The sequence below is a fragment of the Saimiri boliviensis genome, chromosome 8 (assembly GCF_048565385.1).
Source record: "Saimiri boliviensis isolate mSaiBol1 chromosome 8, mSaiBol1.pri, whole genome shotgun sequence".
In the NCBI taxonomy this organism is placed as follows: Eukaryota; Metazoa; Chordata; class Mammalia; order Primates; family Cebidae; genus Saimiri; species Saimiri boliviensis.
This window is the reverse complement of record NC_133456.1, coordinates 95709801-95726901: the sequence shown is the minus strand read 5'-3', so window position 1 is coordinate 95726901 and position 17101 is coordinate 95709801. Positions and strand designations below refer to the sequence as shown.

Genomic DNA, 17101 nt, shown 5'->3' with positions numbered 1-17101 from the left:
TCCGTCTCAAAAAAAAAAAAAGAAAAGACTGACCCAGAAACTAATTGCTGCTTAAAATAATAGAGAAATAGCTGGGCATGGTGGCTCCTGCCCGTAATCTCACACTTTGGGAGGCTGAGGCAGGCGGATCACCTGAGGTCAGGAGTTCAAGACCAGCCTGGCCAACATGGCGAAACCCTATCTCTACTAAAAATACAAAAATTAGCCAGGCATGATGGTGGGTGCCTGTAATCCCAGCTTCTTGGGAGGCTGAGGTGGAAAACTTGCCTGAACTCGGGAGGTGGAGGTTGTAGTGAGCTGAGATTGTGCCATTGCACTCCAGCGTGGGTGACAGAGTGAGACTCTGTCTCAAAAAAAAAAAAAAAAAGGAAAAAGAAAAATGGCTGGGTGAGGTACCTCATATCTGTAATTCCAACAATTTGGGAGGCTGAGGTAGGTGGATCACCTGAGGTCAGGAGTTTAAGACCAGACTGGCCAACATAGTGAAATTTTGTCTGTACTAAAAATAAAAAAAATTAGCCAGGTGAGGTGTTGCATGCCTGTAATCCCAGCTACTTGGGAGGCTGAGGCAGGAGAATCACTTGGACCTGGGAAGCAGAGGTTTCAGTGAGCTGAGATAGTGCCACTGCACTCCAGCATGGGTGACAGTGAGATTTTTGTCTATAAATAAATAAATAAATAAATAAAGGGAAAAGGTTCATAGGAAGAGACACTTCAGTTTGATTTATAGTTTTGACTGTGGCCTGTATAATAATCCCTGGACTCACCTGCCTCTCCCTGAGTAACATTTGTTGAAGAGAATAAAGAGGTAATTAGCCTTGACTGTCTGAACTAGCTGCAAACATTATACAACATTGAAGCATCATGCTGTAACAGATGTTAAGAAGTATTTGTAGGGATTAATCAAAGAAGATATGCTTCCATTACAAGATAAATACATTAAATGTAGACTCATGTAAAGAAATTGATACTGCAGGCTTCCCTAAACAACCACTGGGAATATCTTTCTCTTTACTTAATAAGTTACTCAAGTTATTACATGTTTTTTTAAATTATATGTATCCCCAGGATTCTCAGTTACATATTATTATTAATGAGACTGCAAATTCCTAGACTTCCAGGAGTCTACAAACACCCTAAAATACTATGCACATTTGTCTTTGATTTTGCATTTTTGATGGGAGAGGATTTGTTGTCTTCATGAGATCCTCAAGAGGGTCTATAAGGAAAAAGAGTTTAAAATAGTGCCTCGTGACTGGGCACAGTGACTCACACCTATAATTTCAGCACTTTGGGAGGCTGAGGCAAGTGGATCACTTGAGGCCAGGAGTTTGAGACCAGCCTGGCCAACATGATGAAATCCCATCTCTACTAAAAGTACAAAAATTAGCCGGCTGTGGTGATGCGTGCCTGTAATCCCAGCTACTTGGGAGGCTGAGGCATGAGAATCACGTGAACCAAGTTGGCGGAAGTTTCAGTGAGCCTAGATCACGCCACTGCACTTGGCTCACTGCAACCTCCACCTCCTGGGACCATGTCATCCTCCCACCTCAAGTTCCCAAGTAGCTGGAACCACAGGTGCATACCACCACCTCTAGCTAATTTTTGTGTTTTTTGTAGAGACAGAGTTTGCCATGTTGCCCAGCCTGGTCTCAAACTCCTGAGCGCAAATGATCAGCCCACCTCAGCCTCCCAAAGTGCTTGGGATTACAGCCGTGAACCACTGTGCCTGGAATGTTCTAAGTTTGTTTTTTTTTTTAAACCTAAGAATATTTTACATATATTCAGTATCTTTAGTGGTATTGAAATTCTGCTGAAATTCTTTTGATATATTTTCTTAGACATTTACTTTTTCACTGTTATATAAAACTTTAGGCTAGGCCCATGGCTCACACCTGTAATCTCAGCACATTGGGAAGTCAAGGCAAGAGGATAACCTGCGGCTAGGAGTTCAAGACCAGCCTGGGCCACATAGCAAGACCTTATGTCTACAAAAAAATAAAATTGAAATGGCCAGGCTTGGTGGTCAGCCCAGCTACTCAGAAGGCTGAGGCAGGATGACTGCTTGAACCCAGGAGTTGAAGGCTGCAGTGAGCCATGTTCTCTCTAGCCTGGGCAACAGAGCAAGACCTCATCTCTACAAAAATACAATACAATAATAAAGTTGAAAAGATTTTGATTTAGGACTTTTTTCCTTAAAATTTGCATAATTCACTTGGATGATTCATAGAAGAAATAAATTGGGCCAGGCACTGTGTGACTCATGCCTATACTGTCAACACTATGGGAGGCTGAGGTGGATGGATCACCTGAGGTCGAGAGTTTGAGACCAACCTGGCCAACATGGTAAAACCCCACCTCTACTACCAAAAATACAAAAATTGGCTGGGTGTTGTGGCACATGTCTGTAATCCCAGCTATTCGTGAGGCAGAGATTGCAGTGAGCTGAAATTGTGTCTCAAAAAGAAAAGTTGCTTGGATAACATTGAAAGGTCAAATTGTGCAAATAAAAAGAAAAAGAAGGCCGGGCACGGTGGCTCAAGCCTGTAATCCCAGCACTTTGGGAGGCTGAGACGTGTGGATCATGAGGTCAAGAGATGGAGACCATCCTGGTCAACGAGGTGAAACCCCGTCTCTACTAAAAATACAAAAAATTAGCTGGGCATGGTGGCGCGTGCCTGTGATCCCAGCTACTCAGGAGGCTGAGGCAGGAGAATTGCCTGAACCCGGGAGGCGGAGGTTGCGGTGAGCCGAGATCGCGCCATTGCACTCCAGGCTGGGTAACGAGCGAAACTCTGCCTCAAAAAAAAAAAAGAAAAGAAAAGAAAAGAAAAGTCACTCCTCGTGGTGGCTCAAACCTGTAATCTCACCACTTTGGGAGGCTGAGGTAGGCAGATTACCTGAGGTTAGGAGTTTGAGACCAGCCCGACTAACATGATGAAACCCTGTCTCTACTAAATACAAAAACAAATTAGCCGAGCGTGGTGGTGCATGCCTGTAATCCCAGCTACTTGGGAGGCTGAGGCAGGAGAATCGCTAGAGCCTGGGAGGCAGAGGTTGTGGTGAGCCAAGATTGCACCATTGTACTCCAGCCTAGGCAACAAGAGTGAAACTCCATCTCAAAGAAAAAAAAAAAGAAAAAGAAAAGTTAAGTAGGTAATGTAATAAGACTGTAAAGCACATAGGAGTTTAGATGGATTTGAGGTTTTATTTTGATAATTTTATATAATTTGAGCTAAAAATACAAAGCATCAAAGTATTGTCTGGCTTGCAGTTTTAGGAAACTTGTGCTTTGGTAAGTATTAGTTTCAGGATAATCAAAGTATAGTTCGCAGAAGAATACTGAATAAACTAATGGTTCTACGTTCCAACTGTTCTATACATAAAGAAAACAAAAACAACCCCCCAAACCTCAAAATTTCTGCCTTTTTAAAAAAGATAGGGAATAGAAAAATTACTGTGCTTTTTATTTTTTCAAGGCTAAATCACTTTCATTTGCATTGACAGGCAAAATCGTCAACATCAGCATTGCAGACTACTAGTCAGCCCACCTCACAGGTAAGACAATTTTTTAAAAATTTAAATGCCAGGATTTCATATGTTATAATACATTGAGAACATACGAAATCTTTAAATCATCCCAAATGAAATCTACCTTTGAAGTTAAAAAATACTGGTTTCGTGTTTATTTAAGTCCAAACTACTCCTGAAAGCCTGCTTCCTGAATTATACTGGGAAATGCAGAATATTTTCCTCCCTTCAGCAGGAGTGAGATTTGTTACTAATTTTCTACTTTGAAAATTATGAATCAGTTATGTGTTTAAGTTTATACATGCGGTATTGAAGAGATTGGTGACGAGCTTATTGTGTTTCTCAGAGACCATCTTGGTGGCCCTTTGAGATGTCTCCTGGTGTGTTAACTTTTGCCATCATATGGCCTTTTATTGCACAGTGGTTGGTGTATTTATACTATCAAAGAAGGAGAAGGTAAGACCAGTTTTATCATTTGAAATGGTGTGTAACTCTCCTAACCTGTAGTAGACAGAGCTTTCAGTAGCAATTAAGGGGATAATAGGTCCATTTTATGGATACATTGTCATAGTGAACATTCTGTATTTATCCTGAGATGGAAACTCCCTTGGAAACGATATCTTGTGGATTCCTAGGTACTTGGTAGACTTAAAAACATTTTCACTTGAGAGCATCTGATGGATTTATACACCTTTGAGTTAGGCAACAACACAAAAGTGGCTACATGCTTCTCTCTCTCTTTTTTTTTTCAAACTGGGGTCTCATTTTGTTGCCCAGGCAGGGGGGCAGTGGTTATTCACAGGCATGATCATGTGCACTGAAGCCTCAGACTCCTTGGTTCAAGTGATCCTTTCCGTCTCAGCCTCCTGAGTGGCTGAGACTACAGACATATACCAATTAAAGGCGCAGTGGCTCACACCTATAATCCCAGCACGTTGGGGAGGGCAAGGCAGAAAGATTGCTTGAGCAAAGGAGTTTGAAACCAGGCTGGGCACCATAGGCAGACATTGTCTCTATTTTTAAAAATTAATCAAAAAGGAATTTGGAGGTAATTTTATTTTTAAAATTTATTTTATTTTATTTATTTTATTGTTATTTTTTTCGAGATGGAGTCTCCCTCTGTCACCAGGCTAGAGTGCAGTGGCACAATCTCGGATCACTGCAACCTCCATCTCCCAGGTTCCAGTGATTCTCTTGCCTCAGCCTCCTGAGTAGCTGGGATTATAGGCATGTGCCACCATGCCTGGCTGATTTTTGTATTTTTAGTTGGCTAGACTGGTCTCAGACTTCTGTTCTTAGGTGCTCCACCTGCTTTAGCCTCCCGAAGAGCTGGGATTACAGGCACAAACAACAGTGCCTGGCTGGAGGTTACTTTGAGGGCCAGAATTCCAGTTTGGGATGACAAGATCCCTCAAGTAGGTCAGAGAATAATAGATTGGAATCCCTGAAAGTAACCCTGAGTCTGTCCATGTTAGGAATAACCTGAAGCCAAACTCTTGGGTTCAAGAATTTCCTTAAATCTAAAAAGTTGCCAGGTGCGGTGGCTCCTGTCTACAATCCCAGGACTTTGGGAAGCTGAGGTGGATGGATTACTTGAGCCCAGGAATTCAAGAACAGCCTGGGAAGAAAGTGAGACACTATCTCTACAAAAAATTTAAAAAACTAAATAAAAAAATTAGCTGGGTTGGTGGTGCACATGTGTAGTCCCAGCTACTTGGGAGGCTGAGCTGGGAGGATCACTTGAGCCCAGGAGGTTGAGTCTGCTGTGAGTCATGATCATGCCACTGCACCCCAGCCTGGGTGATGGAGTGATACGGTCTCAAAAAAAAAAAAATAAATAAAAACAAATGCAGACCTGATTTTAAATCCTTTTCTTTTCTTCTACACATTTTTAATTCCTCCAGTGGGTTTAGTGCTGTACAGTGTTTTACATTTGAATATCCCTGGTAATAGGAAAGAACCACGCCTTTGTTAGGTACGTAGTAATGCTGGATATAAGCAGCAGGGCTCAGTGCCACTAAGGGTAGATGTTTACATATTTGTAATGCATTTCAAAGTTCCTTTTCATGTTTCCTTTGTAGAAAAGTTGGGAGTTCGAGAGTAGAGGAATTTGCTTAAAAAAAAAGAAAAACCCCTAAAGCTTACTTTGGTCAATAATTTATTTTATGCTTAAGATGGAACCAGCTTATTAGTTTATAAAACACTGAAAAAATAAATGATACTCTGCTTCAACAGTCACAGAAAATTAGAGTTTTTCTAAAAATTTTTTAAATGTTCCTTACTATTAGAAATTTTGTAAAAGGTTGTTCCCTATTTCTCCTAAGTATCCCTTTTAGTTGTTCATGGATGTCTCTGAATGGAGAAACTCTTTCCTATTTTCAATTTTCTACTTGGTTATTATTGAATCTTTGTAAGTTTCTTACTGTATATTGACTGTTAGATCCTTCCAAATTGCAAATTATTACGACTGTGCAACTTCATTTTGACAAGGCATAGTGTTTTTACCCATATTGTTTGCTTATATATGTAACAGATGAACTGAGGTTGGAGGTAGGGCCATATTTGATGTGGAAATAAGTTTTAGCCCTGAGGAGATTTAGGCATCTTTTAATCTCACATTGTTCAGCGATTTGTAATCTGATAGTTAAAGGAAGGAAGACTAGAGAGCAGTTGTATGGTTTGAAAGAGACAGATTCTGTGTTAGGGATGAAGAGAAAGGTCTAGAAATCTGATTAGAATGGGGAAAGTGTGGGCAAGTAGAGGGTGTATCCTACTTATAATGGGGATCATCCTGTAGCTCATCCCCCAAAACAGCGTCTGGCACGTAGTAGGTGCTCAATAAATGTGTGTTGAGGCTATAACTGCATTCCTCTTTGGGCAAGAAGGCAAATGGAAGTACCATAAGACATGGAAAAGCTTTCATTTTATTGAGTAAAAATGCACGTGGACACAGACATACTAGGATATGTACAACAGATATAGGATAATCCTATATGTTTTACATATGTATAGGACATATAGGAATATATACATATAGGACATGTATATATACATATATAGGACTATATACATAGATATAGAGAGAGGACTACATAGGAGTCCTGTATATATAGGACTATATAGGAGGCTGGAGTGCAGTGGCACGAAATTGGCTCACTGCAGCCTTCACCTCCTGGGTTCAAGCAGTTTTCCTGCCTCAGCCTCCTGAGTAGCTGGGACTACAGGTATGCGCCACCATGCCCAGCTAATTTTTGTATTTTTAGTAGAGACAGGGTTTCACCATATTGACCAGACTGGTCTTGAACTCCTGATCTCAGGTGATCCAGCTACCTTGGCTTCCCAAAGTGCTGGGATTCTAGGCATGATCTAGCCTGGGAAATGCTTTTGAAACTAAGTATCTTTTCCTTTAACATTAAAAGTAATACACAGAGTCTACTGTTTAATTTTTTTTCTAGCGTAGACTAATATAAATTTAAAAGTAAAAGAGATTTCTTAAGCTGTCACTCTGCAATGGATCAGAAAAACCTTCTGTATGTGATAGGAGGAGCAGTACCTGCAGACTTCTTGTTCAGAAAAAGGCCCTGAAGCGTCTCCTGTGGTAACACCTGTCCCTGGTTGTCCAACCTGACAACTCTGCTGTTAAAATTATCCTTGAGTCAAATACTGAAAGCAGACTTGTTAAATCCAAGAGACTAAACTAATACGTTATTTATTTATTTATTTATTTGAGACAAGGTGTCACCGTCTTGCCTGGGCTGCAGTGTAGTGGCACAATCATAGGTCACTGCAGCCTCAAACTCCTAGGCTCAAGCAATCCTCCTGCCCCAGCCTCCTGAGTAGCTGGGACTGTAGGCAGATGTCAACTAATTTTCTTATTTTTTGTTGAGATGGGGTCTCACTCTATTGCACAGGCTAGTCTCGAACTCCCGCCCTCAAGAGATCCTCCTACCTCAGCCTCTCTTGTACTAGGATTACAGGCCTGAGCCACCATGCCTGGCCTAAATTATTACTGTTACAAGAAAGGGATCCCAATCCAGACCCCAAGAGAGGGTTCTTGGATCTTGCGCAAGAAAAAATTCAGGGAGAGTCCATAAAGTGAAAGCAAGTTTATTAAGAAAGTAGAGGAATAGAAGAATGGTTACCCGGTAGACAGAGCAGCCCCAAGGGCTGCTGTTTGCCAATTTTTATGGTTATTTCTTGATGAGATGCCAAACAAGGGGTGGATTATTCATGCCTCCTCTTGTTTGTTTTTTTTTTTTTTTTTTTTTTTGAGATGGAGTCTTGCTCTGTCACCAGGCTGGAGTGCAGTGGCTCAATCTTGGCTCACTGCAACCTCCGCCTCCTGGATTCAAGCGATTCTTCCGCCTCAGCCTCCCGAGAAGCTGGGACCACAGGAGTGTGCCACCAAGCCCGGCTAATTTTTTTTTTTTTTGTATTTTTAGTAGAGACAGGGTTTCACCATGTTGGCCAGGATGGTCTCGATCTCTTGACCTTGTGATCCACCCGCCTCGGCCTCCCAAAGTGCTGGGATTACAGGCGTGAGCCACCGCACCCGGCCATGCCTCCCCTTTTTAGACCTTGTAGGGTAACTTCCTCACGTTGCCCTGGCATTTATAAACTGTCATGGTGCTGGTGGGAGTGTAGCAACGAGGACGACCAGAGGTCACTCTCATCGCCATCTTGGCTTTGGTGGGTTCTGGCCGGCTTCTTTCCTGCAACCTGTTTTCTCAGGAAAGTCTTTATGACCTGGATCTTGTGCTGACCTCCTATCTCATCCTGTGACTTAGAATGCCTTAACTGTCTGGACACGCAACCCAATAGGTCTCAGCCTCATTTTACCTACCTCCTATTCAAGATGGAGTTGCTCTGGTTCACATACCTCTGACATTACTTTGAAGGAAAGGACGTTTCTAACCAGTTTTCTTAAGCAGCCTGCCCAGATTCCTAAATTTGCTATCATGTAATTTTCTTGGGGACACTCAGCCTTCAGTAGAGAGGTAATAAATACAAACTGATTGGGAGTGGGTAGGATCTCAGGAGGAACATTCTCCAAATGGAGCCTAAGGCAATGACACAAAAAGTCAGGGCCGGGCTTCTGGGGAGGAGAAGGAATCGCAGCAGTGCAGCTACAGCAGCATTCATCGTGGTGAGGGGGAAAGCAGAATTTATTTCTGTTCCCTTATCTGTTGTTTCCTGTGACTTTTCTTCTATCACTGCATTTTGCAAGTTGATTTAAAACCAAACCAAACAGAAAGATCTCACTAAGAGCCTGAAAACAATTCTAAAGTTCTGAAGACAGTGATTTATGTTCATTCTATTACATTAGAAGATTCGGGGGTTCAGGCTGGGCGCAGTGGCTCACGCCTGTAATCCCAGCACTTCAGGAGGCTGAGGCGGTGTGTGTCGGGTCAGGTCTCACTAGCGCAGGCCTCCATAACATCTGTTTCAGTACTGACTGAGTGGTTAAGTTAAATGTTAAAAGCCAGGGCCCTTATTCAAAGGCTGGAATGTAACAAAAGCCCACCAAGTGTTTTGCCTAGACGTTTCTTGGGCCTTAAAGCATGACAAAATAAGTTAGGAATTCTTAACAGGACCCATTTAGGATTAAACAAGTTTTACTGTGGGTCTAAAGAAACTCTCCAGGCCTCCACAAACAAGTTTATTGGGGTCTGAAGGAGCTCCCCAGACCTGATTTAGTAGGGAGGCAAGATAACGGTAATCACCCCAGCACCTGGACCCATTTAGATTAAGTAAATTTACTAAGGCTCCAGAGGAAGTTCTTCAGTACTCAGACCTTGGTTATAGATTCAAATAAGGTAATCACTTATGTCTTTAGATGAATGCACACTTACACATAGACATATAAGCTCTAGAAAACTATAATTTTGAGTTGGTCTGGCGATAATTTCCAGGCCTTCTCAGTTCATCTGCATCTCATTATTGGGCCCTTAGAAATAGAAGCCTGACCCTCACTTTGGTCCAGGAACAGGTTGATCACTTGAGGTCAGGAGTTCGAGACCAGCCTGGGTGAAACACCATCTCTACTAAAAATACAAAAATTTTCCAGGTGTGGTGGTGGGCGCCTGTAATCCCAGCTACTTGGGAGGCTGAGGCTATAGGAGAATAACTTGAATCTGGGAGTTGGATGTTGCAGTGAGCTGAGACCGCACCACTGCACTCCAGCCTGGGTGACAGAGTGAGACTCCATCTCAAAAATAAAGAAGATTGGGGGTTCAGAGACCAAGTTAGCTGCCCTTTTATAAATCTGCAAAGGATTGTGTGTAGTAATCTGCATCACACAGATTCCTGATAAGTGTTGCTAACTGTTCAGGCACCTGCAGCTAACATTCTTGCTAAAACCTCACTTAGGCAGTTTGTCTTTATAGCCACCCACATCTGTTTTGTCTTAGTCAACCATTTCAATTCTCTTCCTCCAGGGGCCTGTTTTCTTCCTGTTGCCGGGAGCTCCTTCTGTTATGTGAAAGTTGATCTGACTATTTAAAATGTCATTTCTGCCAAGGAGGTGTACATGAGAGGATTTCTGTAGAGGATAAGGAATGATCTGATTATTTAAAATATCACTCCTGCCAAAGGAGTTGCGTAAGGGTACTTCTACAGAGAGGATTCAATCTGTTATGAGAGTTTCAGGCATTTCAGCATCTTGAGGGCTGGGGAGGTTTTGTAGATTTTAGAGCAGAACTCAGATCATATGTGATTGTGTGTCTTGTGCTAACAAGCCCACCCTTTTCTGATAGCTCATTCACTCTTCCGTCTTTGAAACCATCACATTGCATATATGCAAGTTTGGAGTTCATATGTCTCTTCCTCCCCTACCACCTAAAAGAGGCAGGCTCTCTTGAGGCCTGAGAGCCTGCCTCATTTATCCTTGAATCCCCAGGGCCTGGCACAGAGCCTGGAAACTAATGGAAACATAATCTGTGTTGATTAAATGAATAGTCCAGGTTGTACATCTATTATCCTCTTACAGTTTTGTGAAGCATTTGTTTCACAGCTTTTCTATTTTGATAAAATTATGAAATTATTTCCACAAATCTTAATCATATGATAGCCAACCAGAAAAGGATAAGAATCTAGACGAGAGGAGAAATGTACATTTAAATTATTTATTAAAAACTGGGGTCGGGTACAGTGGCTTACGCCTGTAATCCCAGCACTTTGGGAGTCTAAGGCGGATGGATTGCCTGAGGTCAGGAGTTCAAGACCAGCCTGGCCAATGTGGTAAAACCCTGTCTCTACTAAAAATGCAAAAAAAAAAAAAAAAAAAAAAAACAAACTAGCTAGGCTTGGTGGTACATGTTTGTAATCCCAGCTACTTGAAAGGCTGAGGTAAGAGAATTGCTTGAACCTGGGAGGCGGAGGTTGCAGTGAGCCGAGATCAGGCCACTGCACTCCAGCCTAGGCAATAGAGTGAGACTCCATCTCAAAAATAAAAATAAAATAAAATAAAAAAATTGGCTGGGATGGCTGGGCGTGGTGGCTCACACCTGCAATCTCAGCACTTTGGGAGGCTGAGGTGGATGGATCACCTGAGGTCAGGAGTTCAAGACCAGCTTGGCCAACATGGCAAAACCTTGTCTCTACTAAAAATACAAAAATTAGCCAAGTGTAGTAGCATGTGCCTGTAATGCCAGCTACTCAAGAGGCTGAGGCAGGAGAATCGCTTGAACCTGGGAGGCAGAGGTTGCAGTGAGCTGAGATGGCGCCATTACACTCCATCCTGGGTGACTGAGTAAGACTTTGCCTTAATAAATAAATAAATAAATGTTTTTAAACTGTTTGGTAATTTAAGCACTTGTAATTGGATCTTTCCTATCAGACTGTAAATCATATGAAGTAGTTTTATAAAGACTGTTGGTAATTTTATGGTTTTGTTTTGAATTTGAATGTTATTATGTTTATGTTATTATTATTATTATGTTACCATCCAGAGAATTATGTGCATTTATACTCACAGGAAACTGGTTTTTATTTTCTTTTTAAAGAAAACTGAACTGAGGAAAATGGTATTTTCCTCAAGAAGACTACTGGAACTGGATGACCTCAGAATGAGCTGGATTGTGGTATTCACAAGAAAATCTCAGTTTGTGATGATTACATTGCTTTTTGTTGTCTAGTAGTTTGGTTTGTGTACAGATATACACATACATATTTTGCACTACACATATGATAACATTTTAAGGACTAATATTGCTGATACTTGAATAATCAATCTCTATTAGGTTATAAGTAGCATACATAAATTCACCATGTCCTTGAACTTGAAGGACATTATTAATTATCATTTGGTAACATGTTTACCTGATTATCTTCCATAGAGTAATATAAGCTGCTTTCAAAGGTACCTTTGTGATAATGAGATCAGATTTATAAGTGAGTATTTTTAATTTTCTAAATTAAATACAAGAAAGAATGCAAACCCGGAGTGAATTTCAAGTGAGATGTAATTGACTTTATATCTTAGTCACTGAGTTGCCATGCCACATAATAGAAAACCGCAGGCAGAATTGTTACATTCACTTTGTGGGCTGCCCGTCATCTTTCTTGGGCATTCACAACTCTTGAGTTTGGTGTTCAGGCATCATTATTAAAAAGTGGAGTCCTATGTACCAGGTTTAGTTTTTATAAATGATTTGCAGACTAGACATAACCCGCTGATGGAAATGATAAAGAATGAACTTCATGTAGATTTAAAAGTTTATTCTGAGCCTATAGATGATTAGTAAGATTTTTATTCAGCCATATACATTTATTCCTTTGTAATCATTTTTCTTTAAGGATATCTAGTGTCTGCTTCATAGGGTGCTTTGAAATATAAAACGAAAACTTATTTATACTGTTTTTACAGCAGTCAAAAAGGAAACAAATGAAAATCACTTTTCTGCAACTGGTAAACTATACAGACTGGACTCTTAACCTCTTAGTGCCTGAGTTTTTCCTTCGGGGTATACTATTTTAGATACACCTACTTCACAGGGGTATTGGAGGGATTTGCAAGCCAACAGGCCAAATGCGTCCATAGGAATAAGGCATGCCCAGCTAACAGAAACTTAAGTCCCTCTTCTCCACCTCTCTCATCTAGACCAAAAAGAAGAATAATTTAGATCCTTGAAGACTTTTCCTGTATGCCTTCCAAAACTTCCTGCTCACTTAGATGTACCTTGTGCTTTGAAGATTTCTTTGATTCAGTCTTTGTAGCAAATATTTTTTTCTTTTTGAGACAGAGTTTCGCTCTTGTTGCCCAGGCTGGAGTGCAGTGGCATGATCTCAGCTCACAGCAACCTCTGCCTCCCAGGTTCAAGCAATTCTCCTGCCTCAACCTTCCAAGTAGCTGGGATTATAGGCATGCACCAGCACGCCTGGCTAAATTTGTATTTTTACTAGAGATGGGGTTTCTCCATGTTGGTCAAGCTGGTCTTGAACTCCTGACATCAGGTGATCCGCCCTCCTCGGCCTCCCAAAGTGCTGGGATTATAGGCGTGAGCCATTGTGACCAGCCTGTGGCAAATATTTTTTGAGCATTCTCAAGATGTATGATGTTGGGTTTACAATCATGTGTTCTGAGTGTTTTAAATAAGAGAGAAAGAATTAAACTGTCTTTAGTATACAGGGTGGTTGTTCGCCTGAAAAGTATAAGAATACAATTTACTTTCCCCAAACTTTTTTTCTTTTTCTTTCAAGTAACTTTATGTTTTTATTATTTAATCCTATACTGATTAAAATGTCTGTCTAAAGGGATCTGCTACTATTTGCTTTTAAAAAATTGTTCCCTATTTATTTGTGAAAAAAATGAAGCAAGCAACTGAATTTATATGTAAAAATAACATTTAGACCTGTGGATCAGAGATTATTTACTTTTTTTTTTGAGACGGAGTTTTGCTGTTGTTGCACAGGCTGGAGTGCAGTGGTGCAATCTTGGCTCACCGCAACCTCCACCTCCCAGGTTCAAGTGATTCTCCTGCCTCAGCCTCCCGAGTAACTGGGATTACAGGCATGCACCACCACACTAGGCTAATGTTGTATTTTTAGTAGAGATGGGGTTTCTCCATGTTGGTCAGGCTGGTCTCGAACCCCTGACCTCAGGTGATCCACCCGCCTTGGCCTCCCAAAGTGCTGGGATTACAAGCATAAGCCACCACGCCCGGCCTCAAAGATTATTTTTAAAAATTACGTATCAATTTGGTATCAGAAAAAAGTGGTTTTTCTCTTAGTATATAAATAAATAAAATGCCAATTAGGAGTATAAGCAGTTGTGAATCATTACAAGCAGTTGGGGATAACTAACTCCTAGGGATAACCATTTGTATCCTGTTCCAAAGTCTTATTTTATAGTTTGAAAAACACTTTGCACACAGTTCTTGTATATAAAAGTAAAGATGTAATTATAGGATATAGTGTTCCTGCTTTGTTTAATAAGAACCTCATTTAAACTTGACAGCTATGGTATTTTTTTAATGATCAACTTTTTTTCTGTTTATTGTAAAACTAAGTTAAAAATAAAAGGTTAATGAGAAATGATACGGCTTTTATTACTTGTTACTGTTAGTACATTGATTAGGTAAGAATTCAATGAGAATAAGTAGTGGTCACACATAAGGTAATCATGACTCTCAAAGCCAAGCTATTCCATACAATTTGATAAAATTCAGAAACTGGGATGAAATTTAACTTATTTGGTCATCTGGTTGAGAATACTAGCAATCCAGTCAAATTCTTGGTTTCAGTTATTATCCCAAGTAACTGGCTTTCCACAGCCACACAGTGAACCCTAATCAACCATCTTATTATTTGAGATGGAGTCTCGCTCTGTCACCTAGGCTGAAGTGCAGTAGTATGATCTCGGCTTACTGCAAATTCTGCTTCTCAGGTTCCAGTGATTCTCCTCTCTCAGGATTACAGGTGCCTGACACCATACCCAGCTAATTTTTTGTGTTTTTCATAGAGACAGGGTTTCAACACGTTGGCCAGGCTGATCTCGAACTCCTGACCTCAGGTGATCCACCCACCTCTGCCTCCCAAAGTGCTGGGATTACAGATGTGAGCCACCACGACCAGCCCTAATCAACCATCTTAAATACACATCTCTGGCCTTATGGGGAAAATTGTGAGAGGGTTTCGTGTTTTTAATACCCATCTATGACTTGTAACTTCTACAGAGACTGGTAAAAGTGATGTTAACTACTGGTATCATTTAAGGTATCCGTATTCTGCTGCATGTAATAGAAACCCAACTGTCATGGCTTGACCAACTAACTGGGTCTTTTCCTTTGATATAAATCTGGAGGTAGAAGACCGGGGCCAGGAAGGTGCTTCCACAACACCATTAGATAGACAGGCTCCTCCTGTCTTTCTTTCTCCCATCTTTAGTGTGTAGCTTTTGTCTTCATGCTTGCAAGATAGAGAAGAACATCTAGATCTAAGGTCTGTGTAATAGGCAGGCACAGAGTGAAATGCAGAAGGCAATTCCCAGTTGTATTTTTCCATCTGATTAGGAAACAGTAACTTTTTTGAAAGTCCCACACAGGAGACTCTTCACGTCTCATTGGCTAGAACTGGCTCTCATAGTTATATCTTTGCCTACAAAATTATTTAATCACTCCTCAGTCTTTTGGCTAAGATCAAGTGTAGTATGAGTTCTTATTAGTATAATTTTTTTTTTTTTTTTGAGACGGAGTTTCGCTCTTGTTACCCAGGCTGGAGTGCAATGGCGCGATCTCGGCTCACCACAACCTCCGCCTCCTGGGTTCAAGCAATTCTCCTGCCTCAGCCTCCTGAGTAGCTGGGATTACAGGCACGCGCCACCATGCCAGCTAATTTTTTTGTATTTTTAGTAGAGACGGGGTTTCACCATGTTGACCAGAATGGTCTCGATCTCTCGACCTCGTGATCCACCCGCCTCGGCCTCCCAAAGTGCTGGGATTACAGGCTCCAGCCACCACACCCGGCTAATATCTTTTTTTTTAAGACGGAGTCTTGCTCTGTTGCCCAGGCTGGAGTGCAGCAGCGCAATCTCAGCTCACTGCAACATCTACCTCCTGGGTTCAAGCAATTCTATCTCAGCCTTCCAAATAGCTGAGATTACAGGTGCCTGCCACCACGCCCAGCTAATTTTTTGTAATATTGGTAGAGATGAAGTTTCTCCATGTTGGCCGGTCTGGTCTCAAACTCCTGACCTCAGGTGATCCACCCACCTTTGCCTCCCAAACTATTGGGATTACAGGCATAAGCCACCGCATCTGGCCATGGACTTAATTTTTTTAGAACTGTTTTAGGTTTACAACAAAATCAAGTGGAAAGTACAGAGTTCCCATATCCCACCCTCCTCTCCCCTGGTCCCACCTGCACAACCTCTTCCACCATCAGCATCTGGTGGAGTGGTACATTTGTTACATCCGATGGACCAACCTGGATGTATCATTACCATGGGCCTCATTCTTAGTGTACATTCTATGGCGGATATATATTTTAAATTTGTTTGGGTACATATTTAAATTTAAAATATGTATCCACCATTCTATCATACAGAGTAGTTTCACTGCCCTAAACAATCCTCTGTGTCCTACCTATTCATCCTTCCCTGCTAATTTCTGGCAACCACAGATCTTTTTACTGTCTGTAGTTATGCCTTTCTACAGTGTCATATATTTGGAATTAAACAGTGTGTTGCCTTGTCAGACTGGCTTCCTCCAGTTAGTTATATGCACTTAAGGTTCATCTATGTCTTTTCATGGTAGTTCATTTCTTTTTAGTGCTGAATAATATCCCATTGTATAGATGTGCCACAGTTTATTCATTCACCTATTGAAGGAAGAGTATAAAAGAATGTGCAGGCCAGGTGCAGTGGCTCACACCTGTAATCCCAGCACTTTGGGAGGCTAAGGCAGGTGGATGACCTGAGGTCACGAGTTCGAGACCAGCCTGACCGACGTGGAGAAACCCCATCTCTACTAAAAATACAAAATTAGCCGGGCATGCTAGTGCATGCCTGTACTCCCAGCTACATTGGAGGTTGAGACAGGAGAATCGCTTGAACCCAGGAAGCAGAGGTTGCAGTGAGCCAAGATTGCAGCACTACACTCCAGTCTGGGCAACAAGAGCGAAATTCCATCTCAAAAAAAAAAAAAAAAGAATTTGCAGACATACCATTTTTATTTGGAGGTGTCTAACTGGTTTCTTGAATTCTTTGTGTGTCTGACAAACATCTCAAACTTAGTATGTTTACCCATTCTGTCCCTCATTCCAGTTTAGGATGTAGCACAATTGACCCACCTGTTCAAGCCAGAAGTGAGGTGTCAAATGTGGCTCCTCCTTTCTCTCACCTGCCTCATCCCATATATCAGTAAAGTCCTGTTGCTTCTATCTCTAAAATAGGTCTTGAATCCAGATGGACTGGTGGCTGAATTTCAGGTGACTATAGCTGCACATGCGTGGTCTGTTAATAGTAAACAGTATTTGTAACTTTCCACTGAAGGCCATTGTCTTCTGCATTGGAAATAGGCTCACAGAACATTTCCCCAATTATTCAGTAATGTTTCAAATCCCTGTTAAGGTT

The 17101-nt window shown here is 41.3% G+C and overlaps 2 protein-coding genes across 8 annotated transcripts in view; one reads left to right on the top strand and one right to left on the bottom strand.

Annotated features, from left to right (window-relative positions):
- The window catches only part of ACBD5 (acyl-CoA binding domain containing 5), a 46314-nt gene extending 32247 nt beyond the window's left edge, over nucleotides 1-14067 (top strand). For all 7 annotated transcript variants that reach the window (XM_010341257.3, XM_074404901.1, XM_010341259.3 and 4 more), the window contains 3 exons: nucleotides 3508-3558; nucleotides 3878-3987; nucleotides 11535-14067. In XM_010341257.3, coding sequence (XP_010339559.1) covers nucleotides 3508-3558; nucleotides 3878-3987; nucleotides 11535-11547 — 174 coding nt within the window. In that variant the 3' untranslated portion in view covers nucleotides 11548-14067. The remainder of the gene's footprint in view (nucleotides 1-3507; nucleotides 3559-3877; nucleotides 3988-11534) is intronic.
- Nucleotides 14068-15436: 1369 nt separating this feature from the next.
- Nucleotides 15437-17101, bottom strand: part of MASTL (microtubule associated serine/threonine kinase like) — a 42142-nt gene continuing 40477 nt past the window's right edge. Inside the window, exon 12 of the mRNA XM_074404899.1 lies at nucleotides 15437-16981. Coding sequence (XP_074261000.1) covers nucleotides 16953-16981 — 29 coding nt within the window. The 3' untranslated portion in view covers nucleotides 15437-16952. The remainder of the gene's footprint in view (nucleotides 16982-17101) is intronic.